Source organism: Candoia aspera, chromosome 10 (genome assembly GCF_035149785.1).
Source record: "Candoia aspera isolate rCanAsp1 chromosome 10, rCanAsp1.hap2, whole genome shotgun sequence".
Classification (NCBI taxonomy): Eukaryota; Metazoa; Chordata; class Lepidosauria; order Squamata; family Boidae; genus Candoia; species Candoia aspera.
Genome location: NC_086162.1, coordinates 13045807 through 13072367, shown reverse-complemented (window position 1 = coordinate 13072367; position 26561 = coordinate 13045807). Strand labels below are relative to the sequence as shown.

The following is a 26561-nucleotide window of genomic DNA, read 5'->3' as shown; positions in this document are numbered from 1 at the left end:
TCCAAGAGAGATGTCAGATCCCCTCCCCCCCAATCTTTTTAAAATAAGAAATCACCATCATTAGGAGAGCTTGAGAATTCAGTTTCCTGTGCTCAGCTGCTTGGCAGCAGATAAGGGAGGGAGGCAGTGTGTTGCTGGGTTTATACAGAAGAACGGCTAGAATAGATGTCAGATCCCACTGGCTACTGCAACTGCTCTTGAGAGCTCCTACTTCTACCTTGGCTGCCCAGTACCCACTTTCTCCGTTTTGAAGTTTTGATTTTATTTGGATGTGCTTTGCAAAGGAGAGAGCGAGACCATCCCAGAGGAGAAGAGCAGGTTCTTTTCAGCACCACCAAAACGGGACAGTTCCCAAGAAGCCTTTGAACGGCAAGCCACCTGGCACCATGGAGCTGTCCACCATCCCTGGTGCTGAACTCCTTTACAACAGCACCTTGCAAGACTTTAGCTCAAGTTCTCTTGCAACTTCTAATGCCACAAACCAATTGCCGATGAAAAATACTACTTCAATCATCATAGCTATTGCTATCACTGCCCTGTATTCGGTTGTCTGTGTGGTGGGGCTCTTGGGGAATATCCTGGTAATGTACGGCATTGTCAGGTAAGGAAAAGGTTCCAGAATGTCAATCTCAGCTTCTTCTTTGACTAGACTGGGGAAAGTTTTATGTATATGTGACTTGGCTGGATGCTACAAGGACCATAGGAAAGAAAGAAGGTATGAAGTAGATGTGTAGGGAGATTGGTAGAACTGTGTGCAGCATGAACTTGTGACATAAACCTGTAATGTAATGTAGTCTGTGTGAAAGAGTGAAAGAAAAGTCACTTGCATGCCAAATGAATTAATAACCAGGGGGAAAAAAGAATTCTGGTTGTGCATTGAGTAGAAAAAGAGTGATCATTTGAGGTCGGTGAAGGAAATTTAGAGCCATATCTGTGCATTCACAATACACTAGAATTTGGAAGTTAGGATAGAATGGAATATTAAAACTGTAGGGATTTGATTTCATGACTCAAGAAATGATGAGGTTCACTGCATGCATTTTTAAGTGCAAAATGAAGGAGCATCCTATATTGCTATTATTATGGTTTTAGAAAACCGCAGTGGCTGCTCAGTCTCTGAAACAATGTAGATTTTACAGTGCTAACGATTCTGCTCACTATGAATTTTATATGTGGATGTATACGAATGGAGAGTCTCAAACAACAACAAAATGCAATGACTTTTCAAATAGGACAATCTCTATCAGGCAGAATAAACTCCAAGACATATTCATTCTCAGTTTGTGAACACACTGTTTGCTTTCCATTCATCTATCAAGAGAGCCATGTATGTGCCTGTATGGGAGATGCCAGTTTTCTAGAAATGCGAGGGAGGTTCAGCATGCAACAAGCACAGATCATGAACATAAACATCAGCATGTCTAAAATAATGTGTGCTTTGTCAATATGCTGTCCTTCAAATTATGTTGGACTGCAGCTCCCATTATTTTTAGTCTGCCTGGAAATTATGGAAACTGTAGCCAATCATGTCTGAAGGATACTTGGTTGGGGACAAGTGTATTTTTATAACTTTGGGAGTTGGTTTATGAGAGGTCATTTTTTATTGTACTGAGAAATGTCCAAGAGTAGATACCTCATATTTCTCTGGTGGAGGTAATAGTGCTATTTAGAACAGATACCTGTGAAATGGAATCTTATGACATAAATTCAAATCCATAATAATTGGTGTCATTAAATACTTCTGCAGTCACTTTGATTTGCATCTAATGAATCTGCATTCAGGCCATTGGTCCCCCTAGAGAAATATTTTCAACCCTGGCAAGCATCAACTATGAGACCAGCACCAAGTCTCTTTTCTGTCTAGAAATGCTGAGGTTAAACCTAGGAATTCTTCACAGAGTCACAGACCCTTTATTTTTGTGTCTAGAATTGTGACAAGAAAGTTGTTTAAGAACTGCATTTTCTATTACCCTCCTTCCCCCTCTTCTTATTTTTTAACTAACGTAAATTCTGGCCAGGTCTAGCCAAGCAAAAAAGAGACCTATCAGAGCAGCATTTTGTTTCAAATGGCATATTATGCAAACAAACAGGCCCCATTTTGTGAACAGGGCTGTTCACTTGGAGGCTGTGTGAGTCAGCATTCACACATTAATCTGAGGAAAGAGTGCCAGTGTGGTGTTTTTTTTCCTTTGTTGTTTCTGAGTCATGCAAAGCGTAAAAATGATTTGCTTTCATGCAAGCAATTCAAAAACCCATGAACAGATTCCTATCTTGCCTGTATACTTGGTGGAGACAAAGCTTTGACAAAGTCACCCCTAACTAATATGCAGTGCCCAAGAAATCAGAAGATTCAGAATTTGGCATGCCAAGGAGATTGTATTCTGTGCTCAGGAAACCAAAAATCTGCTCCTGGGACAGAATATGCCAAGAGTGTAATTTGTGCCTACCAACGTTCTTTGCGTATTTTCCAATTTCCAAAGTGAAATTGCTTCTCAATAGTGGACTAAAGTGATGCAATAGGATATGAATGCTGTTGAAGTGTAGTAACTTGGAGCAATTACAAAGAACATTTAGCTTTACTGAATGAAACTATCCCATCTGTTAGCATTTGCAAGCCCTCACCAGAAAATTCCCTTGCCATTTCCAAGCCTTTATAATTGCCCATACGATTTCCAATTTTTCCCTAGACTTATGAGATCTAGCATCCTGATCTTTTCTCCAGATGGGAGCTGCAGTATCAAAGATTGTTTGTATGAGAATTCCATGGAGAATTGGTTGTTAACAGTGCAAACCAATACATAACTATTGAGAAGCAATTTCTAGCACATTCAGCGTAATTGATTTCAAGATTTGCAACCTGCATCTTCTTAATTGAAACTAAAGTACTAGTACTTCCTTCTAGGGCCTTGTTATTTCAGAAGATGGAAGATTACTGAGTGTTGTATTGCAGAAACTGGATGACAGCTAGATAGCTTCAAAGAAATGCAGAAAACCTAACTCTTTCCTGCCATCTAAAGGCCATCTGGATTGTGGCAACTGAGAACTGGTAGCCCTGCAGAATGTCCATGCAAGACTTTGCCTAAACTATCAACTACAGTACTCAAATGCTGTGCCTGAGGCTGTTCATAAAATTTTAGAAACCTTGATTCTTCATTTGGCTGTGGAATGCCAAGAGAACAACCAATTGCTCTTATTACATGTGTTGTCATTTCATTTCCAAGCTAAAGTTGATCTAGAAACTAGATTAATCATAATCTAGAATCAAATTAAGAACTTCCTTCCTCCTTATAAAACCACCAGATCCTGAAGTCAGCTGCAGAGACACGCCAGGATTAAAGCTTGGAACAATCTGGATTTGAAGGGCAAAATAGGATTTGTGGCATGCAAGGGTGTGCACATAGCACCTGCCAGGAACCAACAAGTTGTGTCTGCTCTTAGAATTGCATTTTGCCTTCAAATCCAGATTGCTGCACAACCCTAAAAAGGACGGTTGCTAAGATGGAGACCCAGACATAGGATCATAGAACTGGAAGATATCTCAATTGCCAACTAAGCTTCATCTTTCAAGTGTCTTCCAGAGCGTTGGGACTGTTCCTTGGGCCAACCAAGGAAAAATTATGAGCAAGGAAGAGGACAAATACAAAAACAACACCAAGCTCAGGCACCAATTCTAAAAAAAATAATTTGCCTGTTGACCATTTGGGACCTTATAGACAGCTCATGGATTGGGGGCCAGCTAGGTGATCACTGGGAACAGTCAAAGTAAGTTGGTTCCTGGCTGCCATGATGAACAGTGATTGGTGTAGTGACTGATAGAGGGTATCATTCATTACTTTAGCTATTCATTTTTAAAATACCATAATATTCTATGGTAATGAATTCCACAGGTAGGTTGTACGTGTCTTGGAATGCTTGGTTTTGCCAAGCATGTCATCTTCAGCAGATTAGAATGATTGAATATCACCGCCCAGAGTCCCTTTTGGGAGATGGGCAGTGATACATTTGATTAATAAATAAATATTTTGATACTTCCCTATCTTTGTTGTCTTCATAATATTCATAATTCTAGAACCTATCGTACTGTGGCCAGTTGGTCTTTTCCACTCACTTAACCATTGGGAGTTCTCATTAAAGTGCTGCATTATTTTTCAGGCTTGCAAAAAACCCTTTATAAAAAATACAGTTGCTTTAAAGCACCTCTTCTGCATTATTTTTGAAATGCGCACAGCTCTAGTATATGTGTGTGCACATATACAATATATATATATACCCTTTCAATGATCCAGTCCACATCCCACTATCAAATCATAGGGAATCCTGCCTACAATTTACCACTGTCTTGAAATACATCGTTCTAAAAATTTATTGTTGTATTTCTACTCTACTAATTTGGCAGAGTTTTACAAGATGGCTTACAGAAAACAGTCACAAAATACTATACTGTACTACACTATACACTATATATCAGATAAACACACACAAATGGCAATAAACAGACTGCTTGTGTTTTCACAACACAGCCTGATTACTGAATTAACCCCTTTTCTAGATTTGCATAATAGTACACACACAATACAGCAAACCATGAATTAACCAAATGGGCCAGGTTCACCCAATTTGCCAAAGTCAAAGTTCTTGGGGTTAGGGTCTCATGCTACTACCATCACCCCCAGTTTACAAGTAATCAAGCTTAGCATGCTGTACATATATAACTGACCTGGTTAAGTGGGTTGTGAAGTCAGAAGTTTCTTAGATTCTCTCCTTGGTGTTGCAGAAATGGTTTGTACCAGTTTAGGTTTAGTTGTTTGGTTTGTGTGTGTTTTGTTGTGTTTGCATTTATGTTGATCTCCCATCTAAGTGCAGGTAGCAACACCTAGTTAAGCTTGGCTGTCCTTACAAGAGTTTAGAAAAGCTGGAGCTGATTAATACTTTGATGGGAGAAACCTAACGTCCACACCCTAGATGAGCTTCACTAGAGAGAATCTTTGCCTTTACAATTTCCCACTCTCTAGAGCAGTGTTTCTCAACCTCAGCACCTTTAAGATGTGTGGACTTCAACTCCCAGAATTCCCCAGCCAGCATGCTGAGTTTGAGAAACATTGCTCTAGAAAAACATTCTAATACAGACAGAACTAGACTTCTTTCACTAGAAGGCAGTGGGGACTTTAAAGAAATACATCAATGTGCTTTCAAGTAAAATGGATAATAGAGCATAGAGACTCTCTTGTGACACAGGTAGAAGTCATAAATCTGCTATCTTTCTTAGTTTGAAAACCTCATACAAAATAGCATCTATTAGAGCAGCCATGCTCAGAAAAGCATGTGTTTGTCTCATTTCACTGAGGGGGAGAGTTATGCAGTGAAAAGGATATATTAGAGAAACTTGCACTGCAACCTGGATTCATTAGGGAGTTGTGCAATGTAAAGAACGTTTTACTAGAATGAAATTGGTGAATGCACAAAAGTCTAGAACAGACTGGATTTAGTATCATCATCATCACCACCACCAACACCATCACCCAACAACTCCCAACAACTCTGGGCAGTTTACAAACTGTTTAAAGTATTAAAAACAAGAAAAAAACAACAAAAGACAAAAATAAAGAATAAAGATGGCAGGGATGACAAAACCAAATGGGAACAAAGAAAAACAACGCATGCAATCTAAAGAGGGTTTCAGTCATCCTCACCAAAGACCTGAGTGAAGAGCCAGGTCTTCAGTGCCCTTTGAAACAGTAGTGGGGGGGCTGCTCAAATCTTGGGAGGAACCCCATTCCAGAGGTGGGCACTGCTATAGGGAAGGCACGCTTCCAGGGTCCCGATAGATAGCACTGTTTAATCAAAGAAACCCAGGGCATGTCAATCTTGCCAGATCAGATCGGCTAGGCAGATACCATGGGAAACGGGTGGTCCCACAAGTAACCAGGTCTTATGCCATGTAAGTAAGCAGTGGGAACTTTAGCACCCATCAGCAACTGTATAACCATTTCTAACACGCTTTCTTCCACCAATTCAGAGGCACATCTTTGCTAAAGATATGCACATTTCCATCTATGTGCCTCTAACTGCATAGGGCATGATGAACTTGATTAACATTGGCTTTGATTTCCTTATTATTCCACTTTGCTGAAACTAATTTAATAATGAATACACACTATGAAGAAAAGTTAAAGGAATAAGAAACTATATGTCTAGCCTGGGGAAAAGAAAGAAAAAACAAGTACTTTTAAGAGGCGACACAAGGAAATGAACAAAGACGTGTGTTAGGTTGTCCCAGAGGGCAGATCAAATGGTTTCTGTAACAGGAATTCACTTGAATGTTAAGACAAATTTATCAGCAAGAGCATGTCAAGAACGGAACCAATTACCTAGTAGGTGGTGGGCAATCTTTTCCAGGTAGTTTTCAAGCAGTTATATTCTATTGTCTTCTCAGGTGGCATCAGCTGCACTTAGAAGCTAAACAGAGTAAGGCCTGGTTAGGACATGGATGGAATTCCACCAGGGAATTCTAGGGCTATAGCCTAGATTGGGAAGTTGAAAAAACGTACAAGAAGAAGATACCAAAGCACTTCCGTGCCATTTCCAGGAAAGCTACATAAGTATGTTCATTTGGTCATCAGAAGTCAAACTTGACTTGAGAGTTTATTTCATTCTGAATTCATGGGAAGCCTACGGTTGGCTCTTTGAGGTAGGCCAGGTCAAGAAAAAGACACCATCAGAAATACTAAAACTCTACTTTATGGATATAGGTTATAACAGGAGAATCTTCAGCCTCCCTCTTATGCCAAAGAGAGTCAAGGTAGGCCAATTTAAAGTTTCTTCTCACATTTTCTTGATTTCCTGGCCTAACAATTGCCACATGCCTTCTCCAAGGTCATCTCTGTGCTCCTCCACATCTACAGGAATCTTTCAAGTTCTGTGTTTTGATAATCTATGGGACTATGCTTTAATGTTGCCTAAACCAGGTGTATATCTATCCAGAACACTCAGTTGTCTGCTAAAATCAGTTGCTGCCAACAAAAGTTCATTTCAAAATAAAGCAAAATTACCACCCATCCAATCCCATTCATTGGAATTCACTAATAGGTGAACGTACCACAAGACAGCGCGCACACACACACACACACACACACACACACACACACACATATATATATATATATATATATATATATATATATATATATATATATATATATAGCGCCATGAAGTGATTCAGAGGGACCTACCACACTTAAGGACTCTTCGCCATGTAGATTTTATTATATTTATATTTTTATTGTATTTTGTAATTGTTATGGTTTTATATTTTAATCTTGTTTTATTGTAAGCCACCCAGAGTCCCCCCGTTGGGGAGAGATGGGCGGTGAATAAATTATAAAATAAAAAAATAAAAAAATAAATATTTATAAGCTGCAGGACAGGTGAGTTAAGATAGCTGTTATCTTCTCTCATCCCTTAGGCTAGCTGATTAATATTTGACATGGGAATTCTTGTTACAGATTTCAAAGCACCTTAATTATGAGAGTTTCCTTGATATAGATGAAAATTAAGATGGAGAAGCACAGCAAACAGGGAGGGGAGGGGAATCTGAGAATTTACTTTGGAAAAGAGAACTTTTGAGAAATTCTCCTGGGGCGAAATGAGGGTGGATGTGTGTGAATATTTTGTCTCTCGCTGTACAATATTCTCTCCAGCAAGCTGCAGCCATAGACATTATTTAAATAAACAATTAAATTTGTTCATCACTTGTTTGCAACAAATATTAGAAAGGAATTCCCTTCACAGGGCTTTTCCTACTACGTACGATGGCTGCAATTAAAGGGGAAGTCTGACTTTGACAATTTATTCTTCATTCAGAGTGGTTTCTCGACTAGCCAATTTGGTAGGATGTATCAAATGGCCACATGTTCCTTTCCTGCAACTTGAATCTCACTAGCACTTTGGCCAATGGGCTCAACCCTAACGCAACTTGTCCCAACTCGCTTTGGTGCAAAGAGATCAGGATCTGCCAATGCCTGCTTCCTGGAGCTATTTCAAACATAAATAGGCCACAACTGTGCTAGCTAGGAATCAGATCTCCAAAATACCCACTACAGTGTACAATACACACTTGCAATCTCTGCCAGTGGACTCAGTGGGACTTAGTTCGAAGTTGCGGGGAGCAGAGAAAAGGAAAAATACTGTACATTTCCCAGAATGTCTCCTGAGAAATCCTGACTCACCTGTAGTTGTCATCTTCCCAGTCCATTTCATCCATCTGCTGCAAGCTGGTAGCTACCAAACTTCCTTTGCTTAATAAATCAATTTAGGTTTTCAGGCTGGGCAGCAAATGACATTCCTCTGCTACACAGCAAAGAATGCCATTGCTTTTCCTGAATTGGGAACATTATTTGGCAGAAAAGTAACACAACTCCAGGCCATCTTTCTATAGTGTTCAAAACTTCCTCTAGAGTCAGCCACTGTTTCTGCATGCAAAGTTCATCTATCTGGCAGAAACTACTGCAGTGACAAAGGATAATGAAAAGGGAGAAAATTATGGGAAGGGAAAGGGAACACCACGCAAGCCACACTCCGCTTTTAAAATGTGATCTAATTTTTCTTGAACTCAATTTAAATTCATTAAAAGCAGTTTATGTGATCATTCCCTGCATATTGAATTATGCTCCGTTTGTATTAAAAATTTCAAACTGGGAGCAGCTTTTGGAAAGGTTTTATTATATAAATGGATTAAGTATGCCAAACATGTGCCGATCTAAATCCTCCAATGTATTTTTTCCCGGGTGATGTGCGCTCTCACTTCCTTGCTCATGATCAATAAGTTAACTTCTTAGAGATCAGTGATGGAAAACTCTAAGGCAGAAGATTCCATTTCATTATACAACAAAGGGCCAAATCCAGAAACCCAGAATTTATGACAAGCTGCCAATGATTGGGGTTTTCTATAATTGTGCATAGAAACTTAGGGTTGTGGCACCATGAGACACATAGTTCAGGATGTCCAGCCAACTAAGCCTCCAGATTTGCATCAGTATTGCTTTCAGGGAGTTCCTCTGCTAAAGCAACGATAGCTTAGCAATAATTAGTCTTCTCCCCATGTTGATTCTGATTCCTTTGACTCATTCCAAGTGGAGCAGCCTTGGAAAGCAGATTAGAGACTGTGCTTGGTTCAGAAGGCAGCTGCTGCTTCCTGGTATAATTCTATTTATATTCTGCTGTTCATCAAAATCACATAGCAGATAACAGCAATATTAAAACAGTCACAAAAATAATGAAAGGCTACTTCAAACATTAAAACAGACCAGCCTAAATAAACACTAGCAAAGGAAACCAGCCATCAACAACCGCTCCTAAATACATAGGGAACCAGTGAATCTTAGCCAAATGCTCTTTTTGGAAGGTACCGTTCTGACATGGGGTACCTCCACAAAGGAAGTCCTCTTTTTTTCACCTTGTGAGGCCCTTGCCCTGGGGACAATGGGTCAGGCCTCCTTCCCCCAGGCTAAATATATGGGCAATTTAAGGTTCTGAAGGTCAGTCCTAATCTAGAATCAATGTTTCATGCTCCCAGACAACACCTCAATGGTTATATTTTGCACCCATTATAATTTCAACTTGATTTTCAAAAGATGCATTACAATAGCTCAGATGAGAAGTACCCTGCTCAACGGCTAAAATTAGGAAAGGCGTATGAGAATCCCAATTCTTCTGGTATCTGTCTTCTGCTGAACAGAGACTGAAACCAAGCTATGGACGCTGTGAGAAGTTAGTAATCAGCGTTATTACAGGATGGCTGTGCTTTGGCAACATGATTTACCATGGTAGTTGAAAGTCTAAATGCATTTGCTCAGGCTAAGCTTAGTTAGAGGTAACCTTGTTTATTCTTTGGTGGCTTAGGATGCTGCATAAATTTAGCCTGTTGGTTAATTTATGGTTCAGCAAATTAGGAAAGCATACAGTAGCACATGGGTTAATTCAGGAACCAAGTTAAGCATGCTGTGCAAATACAGCTCTTAAGCAGTTCCCATGAAATCCTTGCTTTCTAGGAAGCTTAACAAGATGCAAAAAAAAAAGAGTTTGTACACCTAAATCTTGGCACCACAACAGGTTAAGACCTACAACATGCTGAGCAGGGCACTGAGAAGAATTTAGCTCAACAGGACTGGAGTCAAGACATTGCCAGATTTTAAAACAATATTTATTTATTTTGGACCACCACAATCAGAACACAGCAATCTGCCCACAAGGTCATTCTGGCCCAGCTTTCCATGCAACTGATATCAACAGTGGCTCCGGGAGGAATATAAACCCACCCTATAAAATATAGGCTGAATTGAAGTCATAAACAACCTGGCCAAGAACTTATTAATCTTCTCACTGGTCTCGATGAGGAATTCTTATGGTCTAGTTTTTCGTAGGGCATTAATTTTGCAAGCCTTTATCTGTAGCAGAACATTTGAGAGGGTCAGAAGGATAACATCTGCAGGTAGATTTAAAAGATACGTCTTGTCTCCCAGTTTTTATCCTGTAAATCTGACTGTTGGATCCACATGCTATTGCCAGCACTTCTGTAGCTAGGCTGAGTAATAAACGTGTGAAGGGGCAACTCTGCTTGGTACCTCTTAAAACTGTGATAGATCTGAATCATAACTAGTAAGTCTTATCTGGGCTTTAGTTGGTCCACATATATGTTCAATCGTCTTACAAAAGCCAGCCCCAAATTTAAATGTATTTAATATTTGTTTTAAAAATGGTAGTTCCAGAGAATCAAAGGCTTTAAATATATCTAAAGGGCATGTGGGTAGTAAAGATTAATTAATTTTACTAATTTGTATAATATTTACTAATTTCCTAATAGGGGTAGATATATTTCGATTTGGAATAAAACCGGATTGATCCATATGAATAATTTTGCTTATAATCACTTTTAATCATTTAGCTAACTATATTAAGAAGAAGTTAGAGGCATTTGCAGACATGTCAGGACTCTCAGTTAATTTTCACAAATCACATCTGATGCTTGAAAAACTCCCCAAAAATTCAGAAGGAAATTTCTACAGTTTTAGGGATTCCAGTAGTATATAAATATACTATTTAGGTATCACTATCATTAAGAATATTAATACAATTTTTACTAACAATTATATGCCAACATGGAAGATATTAAATATGGAAATGAAAAACTGGGCTTCAAAACATTTTAACATTTTAGGGCAAATTGCAGTGGTAAAAATGAAAATCCTTGCATGGCTCAACTTTCTATTACAATGCCTCCTAATGGAAATTCCAGAAGAGGCTTTAAGACATTAGCATAGGTTTTAAATATATCTAAAGAGCATGTGGGTAGTAAAGATTAATCGATTTTACTAATTTGTACAATATTTAATCATTTCCTAATAGGGGTAGATAAATTTCGATTTGGAATAAAACCTGATTGATCCATATGCATAATTTTGCTTATAAACACTTTTAATCGTTTAGCAAATACTTTCCATTCAGCTAACTATATTAAGAAGGAGTTAGAGGCATTTGCAGAGGTGCAAGGCATTAGCAAAGAAAAAAAAATAGAAAGCTTCTGCTTTCATGCAAAAACATTGAGAATAAATGAAAGGATTTTGTATTGACCTCAGAAACAGGGAGGCTGGGGGGTGCCCAAATTTATAATATATTATCAGGTGGCACAGTTAGGGCATATGATTCCATTTATTATGGAAGACTGTTCTGAACAATGGATCCAGATTGAAGCTGTATTAGAGCCAAATAATTTTATAAATCAATGGTTTTTTTCACCCATTTTTTTTAAAATAAAAAATATCTGGAAGAACAGATATTTTTACCAGCAGGATCCTATATTCCTTTTAAGAGTGAACCAAGAGGGCAGAATTTCACACGGCTCTTTGCCTGGGTCAGGCAGCTGCTCCTAAGTCATCCAATATCCAGATAGGAAGAAAGTCCTGTGCTATACTTGCTACTGACAGACTAGTTAATTTAGTTTGTACTGCCTTTTTAAGATGAGCTTAGCTGCTTTGCATTTCTGGAATAATGTGTGAAATGAAACACGCTTATCTTCTGGACTGTGCACTACTCCAGGGCTTGCAATGCAGGTCTCAGTTTAAAAATGGCATGCAGCCATGCTATATTGCCCAAGGCAGTGTGCAAAACAAACACAACTGTGGGGTGGGGGTGGGGAATGGCATAAAAAAATTTAATGTGCTATTTGGGACCATCAAAGGGTGATCCAGAAATTTGAATGGGGCAGGCTTATAACTGCCAGCTTCACACAAATTCAAGCTGCACATAGGCTGATGCATTCGTTGCTAATTTCTGTGGCTATGGAGTCATTTGGCGCTTGCCTTTTCTTCTCTAATTCCTTGAATCCTCCGCATGAACTCGACACACTTCTCCACATCCTAAGTAATCAAGACTTCCAGGTTTCTGTGTTTATTGCTGACCAGAAACTCCTTTTAGACTTTTTTGTATGAAAGAAAAAAAAATGAACTTATGGTTTATGGTTTTGATGATTAGACAGAAGAGATTATAGAAAGACGAGGCTTATGCTGTAGCCGTAGAGAAAGAGGTAAATTTATAATTGTACTTACGACTGCTATAAAGAAGATTGGAAGCTACTTCTTTGTATCTTTTTTCTTTCTTTTCTATTTTTCTTTTTCTTTCTTGCACTTTTAGCTTTCTGTTTGATTTCTTTCTCTTTTCTTGTTCTCACTTTAAATTAGTTTGTATTAGTTTTTATCTCCTTTTTAAAAAAATCTTTAATTAAAAAAAAAGGACTGCCAGGTTGTGGGATCACCTGGTTCCTGAGGCTAGTGATGACTACTTGGTAAGCCCCGTGTTCCTGTTGAATGGGTCTGAAACTTCCTGCTGGAGCCAATAGTACCAGCAATGCTGTCAGCTAGAAACAAATTGATTCAGAGGAGTCCAAATTCAGTTCCCACCATGATGGGAAAAATATTTCCTTCTCAAGGCTCAAAGTCCCAGCCTTTCACATTTCATAAATTCAGCACCCAACTTTGCCCCACTGCTCAGTTTTTTAATTTTTAATTTTTATAATAGTGAAATACAAAGGGGAAAAGTCTACACTGAATAGTGATAATACAGTGAAAGAAAAAAATATAGTGATTTAATGAACTAAATGTAACAACAAAAAAACCACTGCAATTAAAGCATCCATATAATAAGTATAATTAACTATATGAAATTCAATTGTTGAGCTATCATTAAATCTGGACCAAAGAGCAGCATAAGTGTGATCTTCTCATTTTTAGAGGACAAAAGCTTTTCAAAAATGGATAAACTCATATCTTGGATCCATTCCTTAAAATCAGGAGAAAAAAAATATCAGCAATCTGGTTGCACCTTCTCACACTAAAAAATTTTATTAAAAGGTATAAGCTTTTGTGAGAGACTTTCTAGTTATCTAGAATTATCCTCTTTGCTATATCCCAAGATCAATAAAACCAAAACTCTTCATCACAATTTTTATAGGTTTAGGAATATAATTTAACACCATGTTGTGATCTTTAAAAATAATATTTCTTCCAAAAGTATGTTAACATATATACTAATCTGAAGTCAAAACGAAGTTAGAACAGAACAAGAACAAATCATGTGAGTTAAAGAACCTTCAGGCTTCTTACATCAACAACATAAGAAGTCCATCCTTTTTAAAACATCCTTTTGGGTGGTCCAGTAAGCCTGAAATAATATTGCTGATGAATCAGTTCCATTTTTTTTAATAATAAGAAGCCTCATTGCTCAATTTGAAAGGAACCCAAGAATTTAAAACTGATTCATAAAATACCTTGAAGCTTCATTTTCCCTGCTGCTGTTTTGCTCCACTTCTTTAAACTAAGTTCTGTTCAGATTGTGGTAAATATCCTAAGGGTAGAAGTAGCTAGCTTTCCAGAAATGTTAAGACAAAAACAAACGCCAACTACTTCTCTGATGATATCAATGGCCATAAAACCACAGTTGTGCAACTTTTTCTGGACTAAGGGCTGCATTGAGTGTTTGAGTGACATGGCATAGTATCACATTGGGCTATATTCCAAAAAGTCATGAATAGCACCAGGACAAAAACAAAATATTATTCACTTAAACTTGAATTTATTAAAACTAACTATAGTAAATGTGATTATTCCATGGTGATATTTTTCAATATTTTCCCTGGCACATCAAAATACCATTCGTTAAGGACTTTTGGAGGTCCTGAGGGCCATAGCTTAGGGTTTGAGGGAGCCCTTATAGCTTTGATGAGTCAACTTTTGCACCTCAGCTATAAAGAAGCCTATGGCTTTTCCAGACCTCTGCCATTCCTAAAGAAATGTATTCCTGAGGCTCAACTAGTTTCTACCCTGGAGTAGAGATAGAAAGGCTCCTTAAAGCTAAAGGTTTAACATGAGCTCAACTTCATCGTTTCAGACCTGGTCTGGGAATACGACCAAGAAGGCTTCAGGCATTTCTGTAAAAAGCTGCCGTTAGTCTTGCTACCATTCATTTTTGGCCATTCTGCCTGACACTGCCATTAGCTGGTAAGCAAATCAGAGTGAGGATCATGCAGTCTCCAAATTGTTTCCAGGGTTATTTGTAAAAATTCAATAGAACAGTAATTGCAAAACTGCTAATGATACTTCAACTAGCACTTAGCAATAAGACTGGAAGAAGTGAAAGGCTGTCTCAAAAGCTATATGAACCCAGCATTATCAGAATGGGATAATTACAGCTTATTGCTTCAAGTTACAGTCTAAGCCTTCTGATGGAATATTCCCCCATAAAAGCAAAGGCAGAACATGCATACATAAAACTGTGGTCTAGAACCTTTCTTGCTGATGGAAAATCCTTTTCTGGACTAATAGAAAACTCCTATCACTATATGGAGTAGGGCTGACCTCAACAGCTTTACCTACAACATTATTTACTTTGTTAGATTTATCTCTTTCCCTTCATTCAGGAGCTTAAGGCAGTGAAGATAGTATCACTTCCATGACTCCTACCACTTTATCCTCACAACAGCAGCCCTGCCAACTTAATTGGACCATTCACACATGCTTGATCTGTCATTCTAGCATTTAAAAGTCATATTTAGAGGAAGTAAATGAATTTGCATGCCTTGGATGGGGTCATTTCAAGATGTACAAATGCTGGCAGAAATATAGCAGGTAATATGTGGTATAAGGATGCGCTTCTACCCACTTGATTATATAGAAGTGAGAGTTGGCTATGTCGGGCAAAATATAACAGTTGAATTCAGTAGAAAAGAATGGATGCTGAATGAATGTGGATTGAATACGAAAGTGGGTGGGCAGTATGAAAAAAGTCCATTGCAGTCGTTCGGCCATATAGAGAGAATGGATGAAAACTGGACCACAAAACAAATCTATAAAGTAAGAGTGAATGGGTCAAGAGGAAGATTAAGAAACTTAGAGTTGATGAGATCCTCAAAAAAGAGAGGTGCAGTTGATAGGAAAAAAAGGCAAGGTATGAAGCTGCGCACAGACACAGTGGAAACAAGAATAGTTTGCAAAGATAGAAAGATGCAGAAGAACAGTGAATGGTGTGGGTGTAAACTGGACTAATGTATTTCATTTCCTCTTATCTCATGCCTTTAAATTTTTGGTTTACTGTTTCTTACTCTTTTGCTACACTTTATATAACATTGCTTACCCTGAAAGGCAATAGCTTGATATCTATGTTGATATGCATGTAATCTCTTTAATCCATTCTACTCATAGACTATCTCCCGGTGCTTCTTAGATAGCTGAGAATGCCCTGGTGCTTTCTGGCACTAATTTTCTTAGCTTAGGAAGCAATTGAAATGCCATAAATTAGCTGTGTGTGGAGCAACTTGCTTATCTGTCTTTCCCCGGAGGCCTGCCATGCACACACGCACACACACACACACACAAAGTGGAGGAAGTGGAGACCATCTTTTCTTCTGTGAAATTTGAAGGGCGAATTACAAGAAGTCAGCAACAAGGATTTGACTTAAAGTTATTTTAGCTCTCTACTAGCCACAAAACCCAACAGAATGTACAGTATGCTGGGAAACAAAATGAAAGATTAAGAGAAATAAGATCCAGAGGGAACCAATGACTGCAAATAAAAAATGATGGCTTGATCAGGACACAGCAGTTGGAATTTGAAGGCTGTGATTCAACAGCCCCCTCTCTACACATCACTGTGGATATAAACTAATTCTCCTCTAAGTTCAGAGTGTGGGTGTTGCATCGTATTATTAATCATCCAAGTGGTAACTGAGCACTGACTGCTGAAAATGTAACAAAGGGACTCTGGAAGTCTCTGTCCTACCTCACATGGTTGGAGATAGAAAACATCTGCCCAGGTTCTGACAAATCTAAAGCCCATCACAAGCCTTTCTCCCAGGCTTTCATATGTACTGAACCATGCTAGATTGTGGAATGAGCGCTTTCCGAAAGATTATAATGCTGTTTTCCAGTCAAAAATGGCTGAGCTAACTAATACACACGTGAGAGAAATTGAGAAAGACAAAAATGCATTTCCTTGAAGAAAACCAGCTTGTGAAACATGCGTACGTAGGGAAAAGGCGAAGTTAAATATTCTTTACATTAGGAAGAATGCTAACAGAAATGGGTCTGTTAAGAGAAGTGTGCAAAAGGATGCATACATTTTGTTAGGCTTTTTTTTTTCTTTAATTGACAGACTGATACAGGGACATGATGAAAGTATTCTAACCTTGGAAAGATGTCTAACCTGTCAACACTGCAATGAATACATGCTCTCAGTCCCAATTTTATTGAGGGCTAAGATGTGTCTTCTGTCACAGGGAAGGACAACTCCAGATACTTAGTGGTCCAAATAGCATCGGTTTAATCCATTATGAATGCAGATAGGGAGGAAAAGGTAAATAGTAATTAACAAGGCATGAATGTTGATTGAATGTTCCCATGTTGATATATAATAAGACAGGGGAGCAAAGAGGTAACAGTAGCACTCCGTTTGACAAGCCTTCCTCAACTGGGTACCCTCTCAATGTGCTGAGATGACAGTTCCCTGAACTCCCTATCACTGGTTGTTCCTTCTAGATGACTTGCAGTGCAAAATGAATTATGCTGAAGTCAGTTTTCAGTTAGAAATATTGGAGGCTGCAGGGATTGGGGAGGAACCATTTCTTCATGGGAAGAAATCTTCCCTCACTGCTCCTCCCATTTCCTGACCTTCAGCTGCTCCAGCAAGTCCTGTAAGAGGAATGCTGCCTTGAAGCTTTGCAGCTCTCCCTGTAGCAACCCAGGCAAAGGGAGCAAGGTTGCAGTTGCTGTCTGTCACTTTTTTTCTTCTCTTTGACAAAGATAAGTTAAGTGCAAAGGACTATGCTGGTTAAATTTTGTCTATTTCTTTGCTGTTGAGTAGGAATGAGATAATTTATTGATTGATTAACTATGGGACCTGCAGTAGCTCAGAGCAGGACAGTGATTTTAATTGAATTTCTGAGCCAGCAAAAATGAAGACAAATGTGGATTGACCTCCTACTTATTTTGATGGTCTGGGGAGTGGAAATGTTGGCAGTGCCCTAAGTCTTCCGTTGAAATGAAATGTCTTTCCCTTTCCTTTCTGCTTGATAAGGAACCCTTAACTACTAGAAAATAAATGGAGCTCAGATACAAATGACAGCAAAGCCCACTGAAATTTGGAAAAGGCTCAGCAAAATTGATCACAAAAAGAAATCAAGTACATCTACTACTCACCTGTCAATCCCAGTTAGCCACACCGGGTGAGACAGAAAACCGAGATTTCACATGACTTGGATGGGGACCTTTCATCAGAGATTAGAAATCTTTAGTGGCTGTGCCACCTTCCAGATAACCCCCAAATCTTGCAAGATCACCAAAGCTCATGCCATGCTAGCATTCTCCCTTGGAGCGACATCACTTAAAACCCAAAAGATTTAAGTGATCTCACCTCATGGGAAAATACTAAAATCCTGTGAAATTTGGTGATCTTGCAAGATTTCAGTGACTTTTTTTTTAATGGAATTAACATTTCAAGTTTACTTCAACTTTGGAGAACCCCGACTTCCGGTTTTGGGGGTTGAGGGACCCATAGGTGCTGTATTGCTAATCCCTACTGTTCTAAAAGAGAAATGGCATGGTAAGCATGTAGAGTTGTATGCAAAATACCCACAAAATCTCTGTTGCTCTGATGGGGACAGGACATGAGAGAAATATACACCAAGAGTAAAGCTACCCCCCCCCATCCCAAATGCATACCAATGGAAAGGAAAGTTTTCATTTTGTCCAGTATTTTATTCAGGTTGTCTCTGGCTTACTGCACCCTTTTTTATGACATTTTATTCCACTGTCCCTCCAGGCACCATCTCACAGCCACTGCATACGGCCTATCGTGATTAGACTGTTTGGGGGAAAAGGGAAGATGCTTCCTGAATTGTCAATATCTCAGCCGGTACAAACAGTGGTAGGGAAGTTTTCAACGGAAGCGGTTTTATATTTTCCCAAATAGAAATAGAATATATTACCAAAAGAGGCAAGGTGAGGCAAAATTTATATGACTGAGATAATACATACCACACAGAATCTTCTCTGCCTCATAAAAGGCTAGCATTCCTTTGGCACAGCAGTTTAATGACCATATTCATGAGAACAAGGAAAATTAGGTTATAGTCACAAAACTTTTTTAAAAAGAGAGATTTACTCATCTTTGATCTATCTTCCTGACTTCATCTTTGCCTTCTCCTCCTGATCTGTCCTACAGAAGATCAGCGTCATTTCAATCACTTCACCATTTAAGCTCTGAGTATTGACTGGTCTTTTTTTTTTCCTGTAAAGGAAAGGTAAAGGTTTCCCTTGACATGAAGTCCAGTTGTGTCTGACTCTAGGGGGCGGTGCTCATCTCCGTTTCAAAGCCGAAGAGCCGGCGTTTGTCCGTAGACACTTCCGTGGTCATGTGGCCGGCACGACTAAACGGAACGCCGTTACCTGCCCACCGAAGCGGTGCCTATTAATCTACTCACATTTGCATGTTTTCTAACTGCTAGGTTGGCAGGAGCTGGGACTAGCAACGGGAGCTCACCCCGTCACCCCGTCACACAGATTCAAACCGACGATCTTCTGATCGGCAAGCTCAGCAGCTCAGCGGTTTAACCCGCAGCGCCACCGCGTCCCTCTTTTTTCCTGACAAGTTATGAAATATATACAGTTAGTGCAAGGGATGAATTTCTGGACTTTCGCATTTGGCAAAAGTCTCACTGTAGGAAGATGTGTTCTGCAAGTCACTTGAAAAGGAGGGGGGCAGGGAATGCAAACAAAGAAGCAAAGGCAGGTGTTTATGAAATACGGGGAAGTAAACTTCCAAATATGGCACAGCTCAAGTCTGTCAGCTCATCTCACACAGAATAAATTTAAGTTGTTAAAAAGAACCCACTTAAATATCAAAACAAGTGTATTAAAGGAGTTGAAGGATAAACCAAGGGACAGCTATAACAAAATGTTTAAGGGGGCAGGCAGGCGGTGAATTATGCCCTCATCTGGGATGTCCCATTCCATATTCCTTCTCATCTGGCATCTCCAGGTTCCTTAATCATTGTAGACATCTTCATTGGGTCCATTGGGACCCCAAATCCTCTCTGAATGCCTGAAAGGATTACAGGTAGTCCTCACTTAATAACCACAGTTGGGACCAGAATTTCAGTTGCTAAGCAAAGCACACATTAAGCTAATCCAACCTGATTTTATGACCTTTTTTGCAGCGGTCATTAAGCAAATCACCGCAGGTGTTAAGAGAACCAAAATAAAAAATGGCGATCACGTGACCACGGGATGCTGTGACAGTCATAAATGCAAACTGGTTGCCAAGCACCCAAATCGTGATCACATGACCGCAGGAATGCTGCAAGGGTTGTGTGAGGACCAGTCGTAAGTCATTTTTTTCAGCACTGTTGTAAGTCTGAACCATCACTAAATGAATGGTTGTTAAGTGAGGACTACCTCTATTCCCTTCCTAATAGCATACTTCTCAGTAGTGGTTGTTCACATGTCCAGCTGCCAACCTAGAGGTCCATAGTGAACACACACACATGAAGTGCTGAGGACGCATCTGAACCAGGGAAAGAAAGTTTAAGGAGGCAAAGGATATGGGAGAGAAACAGCTGCCATAAAAACGAAGTTGCTCTGTAGCAAAAGCAAGGCAAAATCTTTAGTTCAGCCACTGACTAGCATAAATTAACTTTAGAAGGGTGAAAGATTTCAGCCAATCCATTCTGTAAGCTATGGAAAATATAACTAAGCTCGTATTTAGCTGTCAGTAAAGGTTAGGGAAACTACGGCATAACGATTGTCCAATATAAATGTCAATGTATAAATGTTATGGAAAAAGAGCCAAAAATCGGAATTACACAAGTTATAAAATCATCGTATGGCTAAAATCTACATGTAAAATCACAATCAATAGACCATCTCCTTTTCTCTGATTTTCAGAGAACATTCTGATCTGAAACTTAGCCTGAAACTTAGAAACAGGCTAAGCCTGGGCAACAGCAGACAGAACGGATTCACGGGCCTCCTGTTTACTGTTTTTCCCATTCACTATAGTGGGATGTATTTTATTTCTACTGAGAGTGAATCTTCCAGAAACAGGGCTATATACACCAACATTTCCAAATTTTATGCACATCTGCATCTTTGTGGGTTCCCCCTTTGGATGACGAACATTTCCCTTTTTTTGGCTGGGAGGGCAGATGCAGAAGTATCTGCCATTCATCCAACCTCATTACAAACATGCCAGGAATGCCTGGTCAGACATGATATTGGAGCTACGATTGTGTGGAAAGTCACACCCGCAGCTTGGCACTGTAAGCTCAGATCAAACTAACTTGTAACTGTGGCTTTTGAAAGGCCCAACAATCCAGGAATCTTAGTCACAGCCCATGTCCTCTTTGCAGCTCATGTCAGGTGTGTGTGTGTGTGTGTGTGTGTTGTGTGTGGAGAGTATTCCCACTGACTCCATTCCAAATAAACAATACGATACCATATCCTCAATCCACAGCACCAGCGATTTCAGGCTAAAATGCAGCCAGTAAATCACTGCTGTTTTATAGAAGCCTGCCAGGCATAGATCAAAATCCAGGTGACACATAATCGCTAAAGAACGTCCTTTGGTTATGATGGCTTGAAGATTTTTTTCTCTTTCTCTTTCTCTTCCTCTCCCATCCCCCTTTCCTGGTATTTCTTGGTGGTAAGATTTTCTGAAGGTGGCAAAATGAGCTTTCAAAATAGCTGTTCAGTGACATTTTAGATGCAGCTGGAAGTATGATGTGATTTGATCTATATATATATATATATATTTAGCTATGGTTATATAGATTCTGTTTCCACACCGATCGTGGCAGCATCCGTTAAGGGCCAAGAAGCTTTTAGTATTGTGGAAGGACTACGGATAAGTCATTAATTATTATTTTTGATTGGGAGGAATGGAGCTCCCCTTCAAACCCACACACACCGCTTTCCAAAATAGCCAGTCATTCAAAGCAAAAAGCCAATAAATCCATCCAATGATAAATTTGCTTTACTAGGTGGAGCTCCCTTTAGAGCACAAGACTTAGTAGGGGTGCTGAAAGCCTTAAACAGTTTGGTCCAGGAGAGTAAATGACACACCTGTCTCTCTATTAGCCTATTTAGTAGGGACAGAGGAGTGCAAATCATAGGACATCCTGGCACCAGGATGAGCCATTGAACTCTCAGAACTGTTCATTCCAAATGTCCTTGAAGTGGTCCTCCTCTGAACCAAGCCAAGAACATTGCTGGAACCTCCAGAATGGGCCCATTTTGAAATCAGGTTTCTAGAAACCTTGAGGAGCATATTTTAACATCAGAATCTTTCACAGTGGAACTCTGGCGCACCCCTATAGGTGGTGGAGACCGTGCAGTTGAGTGAGGTCATGGTCTTTTCACTGGTGGCCTCAGTCTGGAATTCTTCCCCCAGATCTTTTCAGCAGCATTATTTTAATTTTTCCTTTTAATTTTTTCAGTCTCTTTAGTAATAGTAGTATTGCTGCTACATTTTCACCTAATCATCATAATCTTTATTTATGTATTCACTTGATCCCAAAAACATTGTGGTTAAGGCTCCAGGCTAGAAACCAGGAGACAGTGAGTTCCAGTCCTGCCTTAGGCATGAAAGCCAGCTGGGTGCCCTTGGGCCAGTCCCTCTCTCTCAGCCCAAGAGCCAATCAGGCGTGGTATGAGAGTTCCAGTCCTGCCTTAGGCATGAAAGCCAGCTGGGTGCCCTTGGGCCAGTCCCTCTCTCTCAGCCCAAGAGCCAATCAGGCATGGTAGGAGAGTTCTAGTCCCGCCTTAGGCATGAAAGCCTGCTGGGTGCCCTTGGGCCAGTCCCTCTCTCTCAGCCCAAGAGCCAATCAGGCGTGGTAGGAGAGTTCTAGTCCCGCCTTAGGCATGAAAGCCAGCTGGGTGCCCTTGGGCCAGTCCCTCTCTCTCAGCCCAAGAGCCAATCAGGCGTGGTAGGAGAGTTCCAGTCCTGCCTTAGGCATGAAAGCCAGCTGGGTGACCTTGGGCCAGTCCCTCTCTCTCAGCCCAAGAGCCAATCAGGCGTGGTAGGAGAGTTCCAGTCCTGCCTTAGGCATGAAAGCCAGCTGGGTGACCTTGGGCCAGTCCCTCTCTCTCAGCCCAAGAGCCAATCAGGCGTGGTAGGAGAGTTCTAGTCCCGCCTTAGGCACGAAAGCCAGCTGGGTGCCCTTGGGCCAGTCCCTCTCTCTCAGCCCAAGAGCCAATCAGGCGTGGTAGGAGAGTTCTAGTCCCGCCTTAGGCATGAAAGCCAGCTGGGTGCCCTTGGGCCAGTCCCTCTCTCTCAGCCCAAGAGCCAATCAGGCGTGGTAGGAGAGTTCCAGTCCTGCCTTAGGCATGAAAGCCAGCTGGGTGACCTTGGGCCAGTCCCTCTCTCTCAGCCCAAGAGCCAATCAGGCGTGGTAGGAGAGTTCCAGTCCTGCCTTAGGCATGAAAGCCAGCTGGGTGACCTTGGGCCAGTCCCTCTCTCTCAGCCCAAGAGCCAATCAGGCGCGGTATGAGAGTTCTAGTCCTGCCTTAGGCACGAAAGCCAGCTGGGTGCCCTTGGGCCAGTCCCTCTCTCTCAGCCCAACCCACCTCAGAGGGTTGTTGTTGTGTGGAAAACAGAAGGACGACGGAGTATTAGGTATGTTCCCCACCTTGAGTTATTTATAAAAATAATAAAGGTGGGATTTAAAAAAAAAAAGACAGATTTTTAAAAAGAGAAGGGCCAACAGATCAGAAGACAAACATTTGCAAAATATATGTTCTCTTTCCTTTTTCTTATCTGACTCAACAACAAACCTCTCCCTGTCCCCCATCCTGAATCTTCCACTCTCTCTAACAGGCAAAGCAATGTTATGCATTGGTTATTGTCAGCCTGTTATGCATGGCTTGTCACATCTTTCGAAACTTCCAACACATATTCTCAGCCAGGGATTTATTCAGACGGTCAGCTTTGCAGGGTAACTGGAGAGATTTCTGAAAGCAAACCTGGCAAAAATAATGAAATAAAGATAAATAAAACAATAGAAAATAATGATTTTTTCACAAAGAATTGAGACCTGTGTTGGATCCTTTAATGGAGCTTTCTCAGATCAAGGATCAGCAAAGGAGGTTACAGGCTGATCCAGAGAAGATGAGTATCAACAATGAAAAGTCTCTGTCTCCTTACAGAAATATAGTCAACATTAAAAGGAATCCTAGAACACACTGGAAATCAGCTGTAAAAACAGAATCTGTTGCTCAGGGGGAAAGTTTTCAGGAACCTGAAGGATGGATTTCAGCACCATTTAAACAATGACACAAGAAGGGTGAAGCATCTTTTGTTGCTTAAATCATTCAAAGATTCGGATCTATATTAAATGAACTGTTTATTTTTATTTTTTTAGTAAATTAAAAAAACAGAAGGAAATGAGCACGGGTGGCAAATACAGTAACAAAATGTGGGTCTGATACTACTGGATGGGAGATAGCAAAAGAAGAAGGGAGAAATGGATAATGTGAAGAAGCAAGCAAGCACGGGCATTTATGCAGGGTGGTGGTCAGACTCCCAGAGAAAAAAGGGAAAAACGTAACTATATCTGTATTGTATCCTAGGAAATGGTAGCCATATATGATAGTTGATCATTTCTGGGCAAGAAGGAAAAGTAGTTCAGAATGTATATCTAGTCAGAATTTAAACTCTTCATTTTCTCCTTCAGCACTGCCCTGACAAGTCGTCTTGAATTCCTTCTTAACTCTTGTCCTCACACTGTCTGTTAGTGATGGATGCGTGTTTACATTCTCAGCATTCCTGTTCTCCCATTCAGATTAAGTCCACCAAACTAGACTGTAATCTTCTAGCCATTAACTGAACCCTGATACCAGAAACAGGTTAAGGAGAAGCATTTCTTTTCTCACTCTACTTCAGTAAAAACACATTACAGTTCTATTCCATTTTACCTTGGAGTGTTTTGTTTGTTTAATAAGAATATATGTATTTTTTCACAAAGAAGTTGTTCAGTATAAGTTGCAATTCATGTCACTCTCCTTATCTCCTCCCTCTAGATACACCAAGCTGAAAACTGCCACCAACATCTATATCTTCAACTTAGCCCTAGCAGATGCCTTGGCCACTAGTACTCTGCCTTTCCAGAGTGCTAAGTATCTGATGGAGACCTGGCCCTTTGGGGAACTGCTTTGCAAAGTTGTCCTCTCCATTGACTACTACAACATGTTCACAAGCATCTTCACCCTCACGATGATGAGCGTGGACCGGTACATTGCTGTCTGCCACCCAGTCAAGGCCTTGGATTTCCGGACGCCAGCTAAAGCAAAGTTAATCAACGTTTGCATCTGGGTTCTCTCCTCTGTGATTGGAGTACCTATCATGGTCATGGCTGTCACTAAATCTGAAGGCAAGTAGTCTGCCATTTAATTCCAATGGCTTCCCATAAGGCACCCAGTCTGAGCGAAGGCCAGGCTGTGGTTCCCACTGTTAAATTGACAGAGACTTCTGGGGTACTTTCCCTGTCCTGTAGCAAAGCTGGCTGAGGAATCTTGGGAGTTGAAGTCCATACCTCTTAAAGTTGCCAAGGTTGAGAAACACTGCTCTAGGCACTCCATCTCTGTGACTGGTCTGCTTTGTACATTCTCCCACCCCCCACACCCATAAGGAGGAATGAAAAAGAGCAGAAATGATGGGAGTGTGCACATCCCCCTTCCCAACTATCTGTAGTGAGCCTATTTTAAAAAGGCAAGAATTTGGAAGGAAGGAATGGCCTTCCAACCTCCTTTGTAGTGGCTGGGAAGACTAACCTCATGGTTGTTGTCCAACTGACCCAAACATCCTGGATTGTGTTCTGCCAGCACATAAAGGTGAATCAATTGACTAGGAATATATTCCCAAACTCCCATCAGCATAGCCAGTAGTCATGGATGATGGGGTTGTTGTCCAAAATGTCTGGAGGTATCCAGATTTGGAAAGGATGGGATCCTTCCAGTCTTGAAGTTACCAAAGATTGAATTTGGACTTTTTGGCATGCTAAAAAGGGGCTCTATCATGCAGTGATGGTCTATATGCAAAAGAAAAGCTGTACTGTTGGCCACTGAGCTATGGTCCTCCTCTTTGTTCATCTATCATCTCTGTACTCTTCTTCCTTTTATGCAGGTGGCATTATGATCTGTCTCCTTCAGTTTCCTGAACCCCAGATTTACTGGGATACTGTTACCAAGATTTGTGTTTTTATCTTTGCTTTCTTGGTTCCCATCTTGGTAATCACCATCTGCTATGGGCTCATGATTCTCCGCTTGAAGAGTGTCCGACTCCTCTCAGGTTCCAAGGAGAAGGACCGCAATCTGCGCCGTATTACACGCATGGTGCTAGTTGTGGTAGCCGCCTTCATCATCTGTTGGACTCCCATCCAGATCTTTGTCATTGTTTGGACTCTGGTTGGCATTGACAAGAAGAACCCCTATGTCATGGCCAGCCTGCATTTTTGTATTGCCCTGGGCTATACTAACAGCAGCCTCAACCCTGTCCTTTATGCTTTCTTGGATGAAAATTTTAAGAGGTGTTTTAGGGAGTTCTGTCTCCCATTCCGATCACGGATGGAGCAGAACAGCTTTACCCGGGCCCAGAACACCACCCGAGAACGTGTTTCTACCTGCACTCCATCTGAAGTTCTTCATAAGTCAGCATGACTAGACATGGACAGCCACAAAAGAGGCTTCAACAGGGGATGCAGAGGAGAAGAACTGCACTCTGAAGTGACCCAGGTCACCACCACAGAATTCTAGCCTGAACTGATGCAGGAGATGTTCAAGGAAAGGCACAACCACAAATCTTGTGAACTTTTCAGAGTAATTTAGGGCATCACTCTCCAGTCTGATGCATTGGGGCTACAGCTCCCCAGATTCCCAATGAACACTTCCTATATACATGAAGGACCACATATTTGGGGAAAGCCACACTAGGATTTTTTCCCCATTCTACATATGACAAGCCAAATTTTT

General features: G+C 40.5%; 1 protein-coding gene across 1 annotated transcript; it reads left to right on the top strand.

The window, feature by feature from the left end:
* Nucleotides 1-248: 248 nt before the first annotated feature.
* On the top strand, nucleotides 249-26561 carry OPRD1 (opioid receptor delta 1). The gene is made up of 3 exons (XM_063311768.1): nucleotides 249-601; nucleotides 24615-24964; nucleotides 25717-26561. Exons 1-3 carry the CDS (start codon nucleotides 270-272, stop codon nucleotides 26247-26249), a joined length of 1215 nt encoding a protein of 404 aa, XP_063167838.1. The 5' UTR covers nucleotides 249-269; the 3' UTR covers nucleotides 26250-26561.

Excerpts from the sequence above, each read along its gene's own strand:
- OPRD1 (XM_063311768.1), top strand. The coding sequence starts at position 270 with ATGTGCTTTGCAAAGGAGAGAGCGAGACCATCCCAGAGGAGAAGAGCA. Across the intron at positions 602-24,614 it reads GTAATGTACGGCATTGTCAG|ATACACCAAGCTGAAAACTG; the intron begins GTAAGGAAAAGG and ends TCCTCCCTCTAG. Across the intron at positions 24,965-25,716 it reads GGCTGTCACTAAATCTGAAG|GTGGCATTATGATCTGTCTC; the intron begins GCAAGTAGTCTG and ends CCTTTTATGCAG.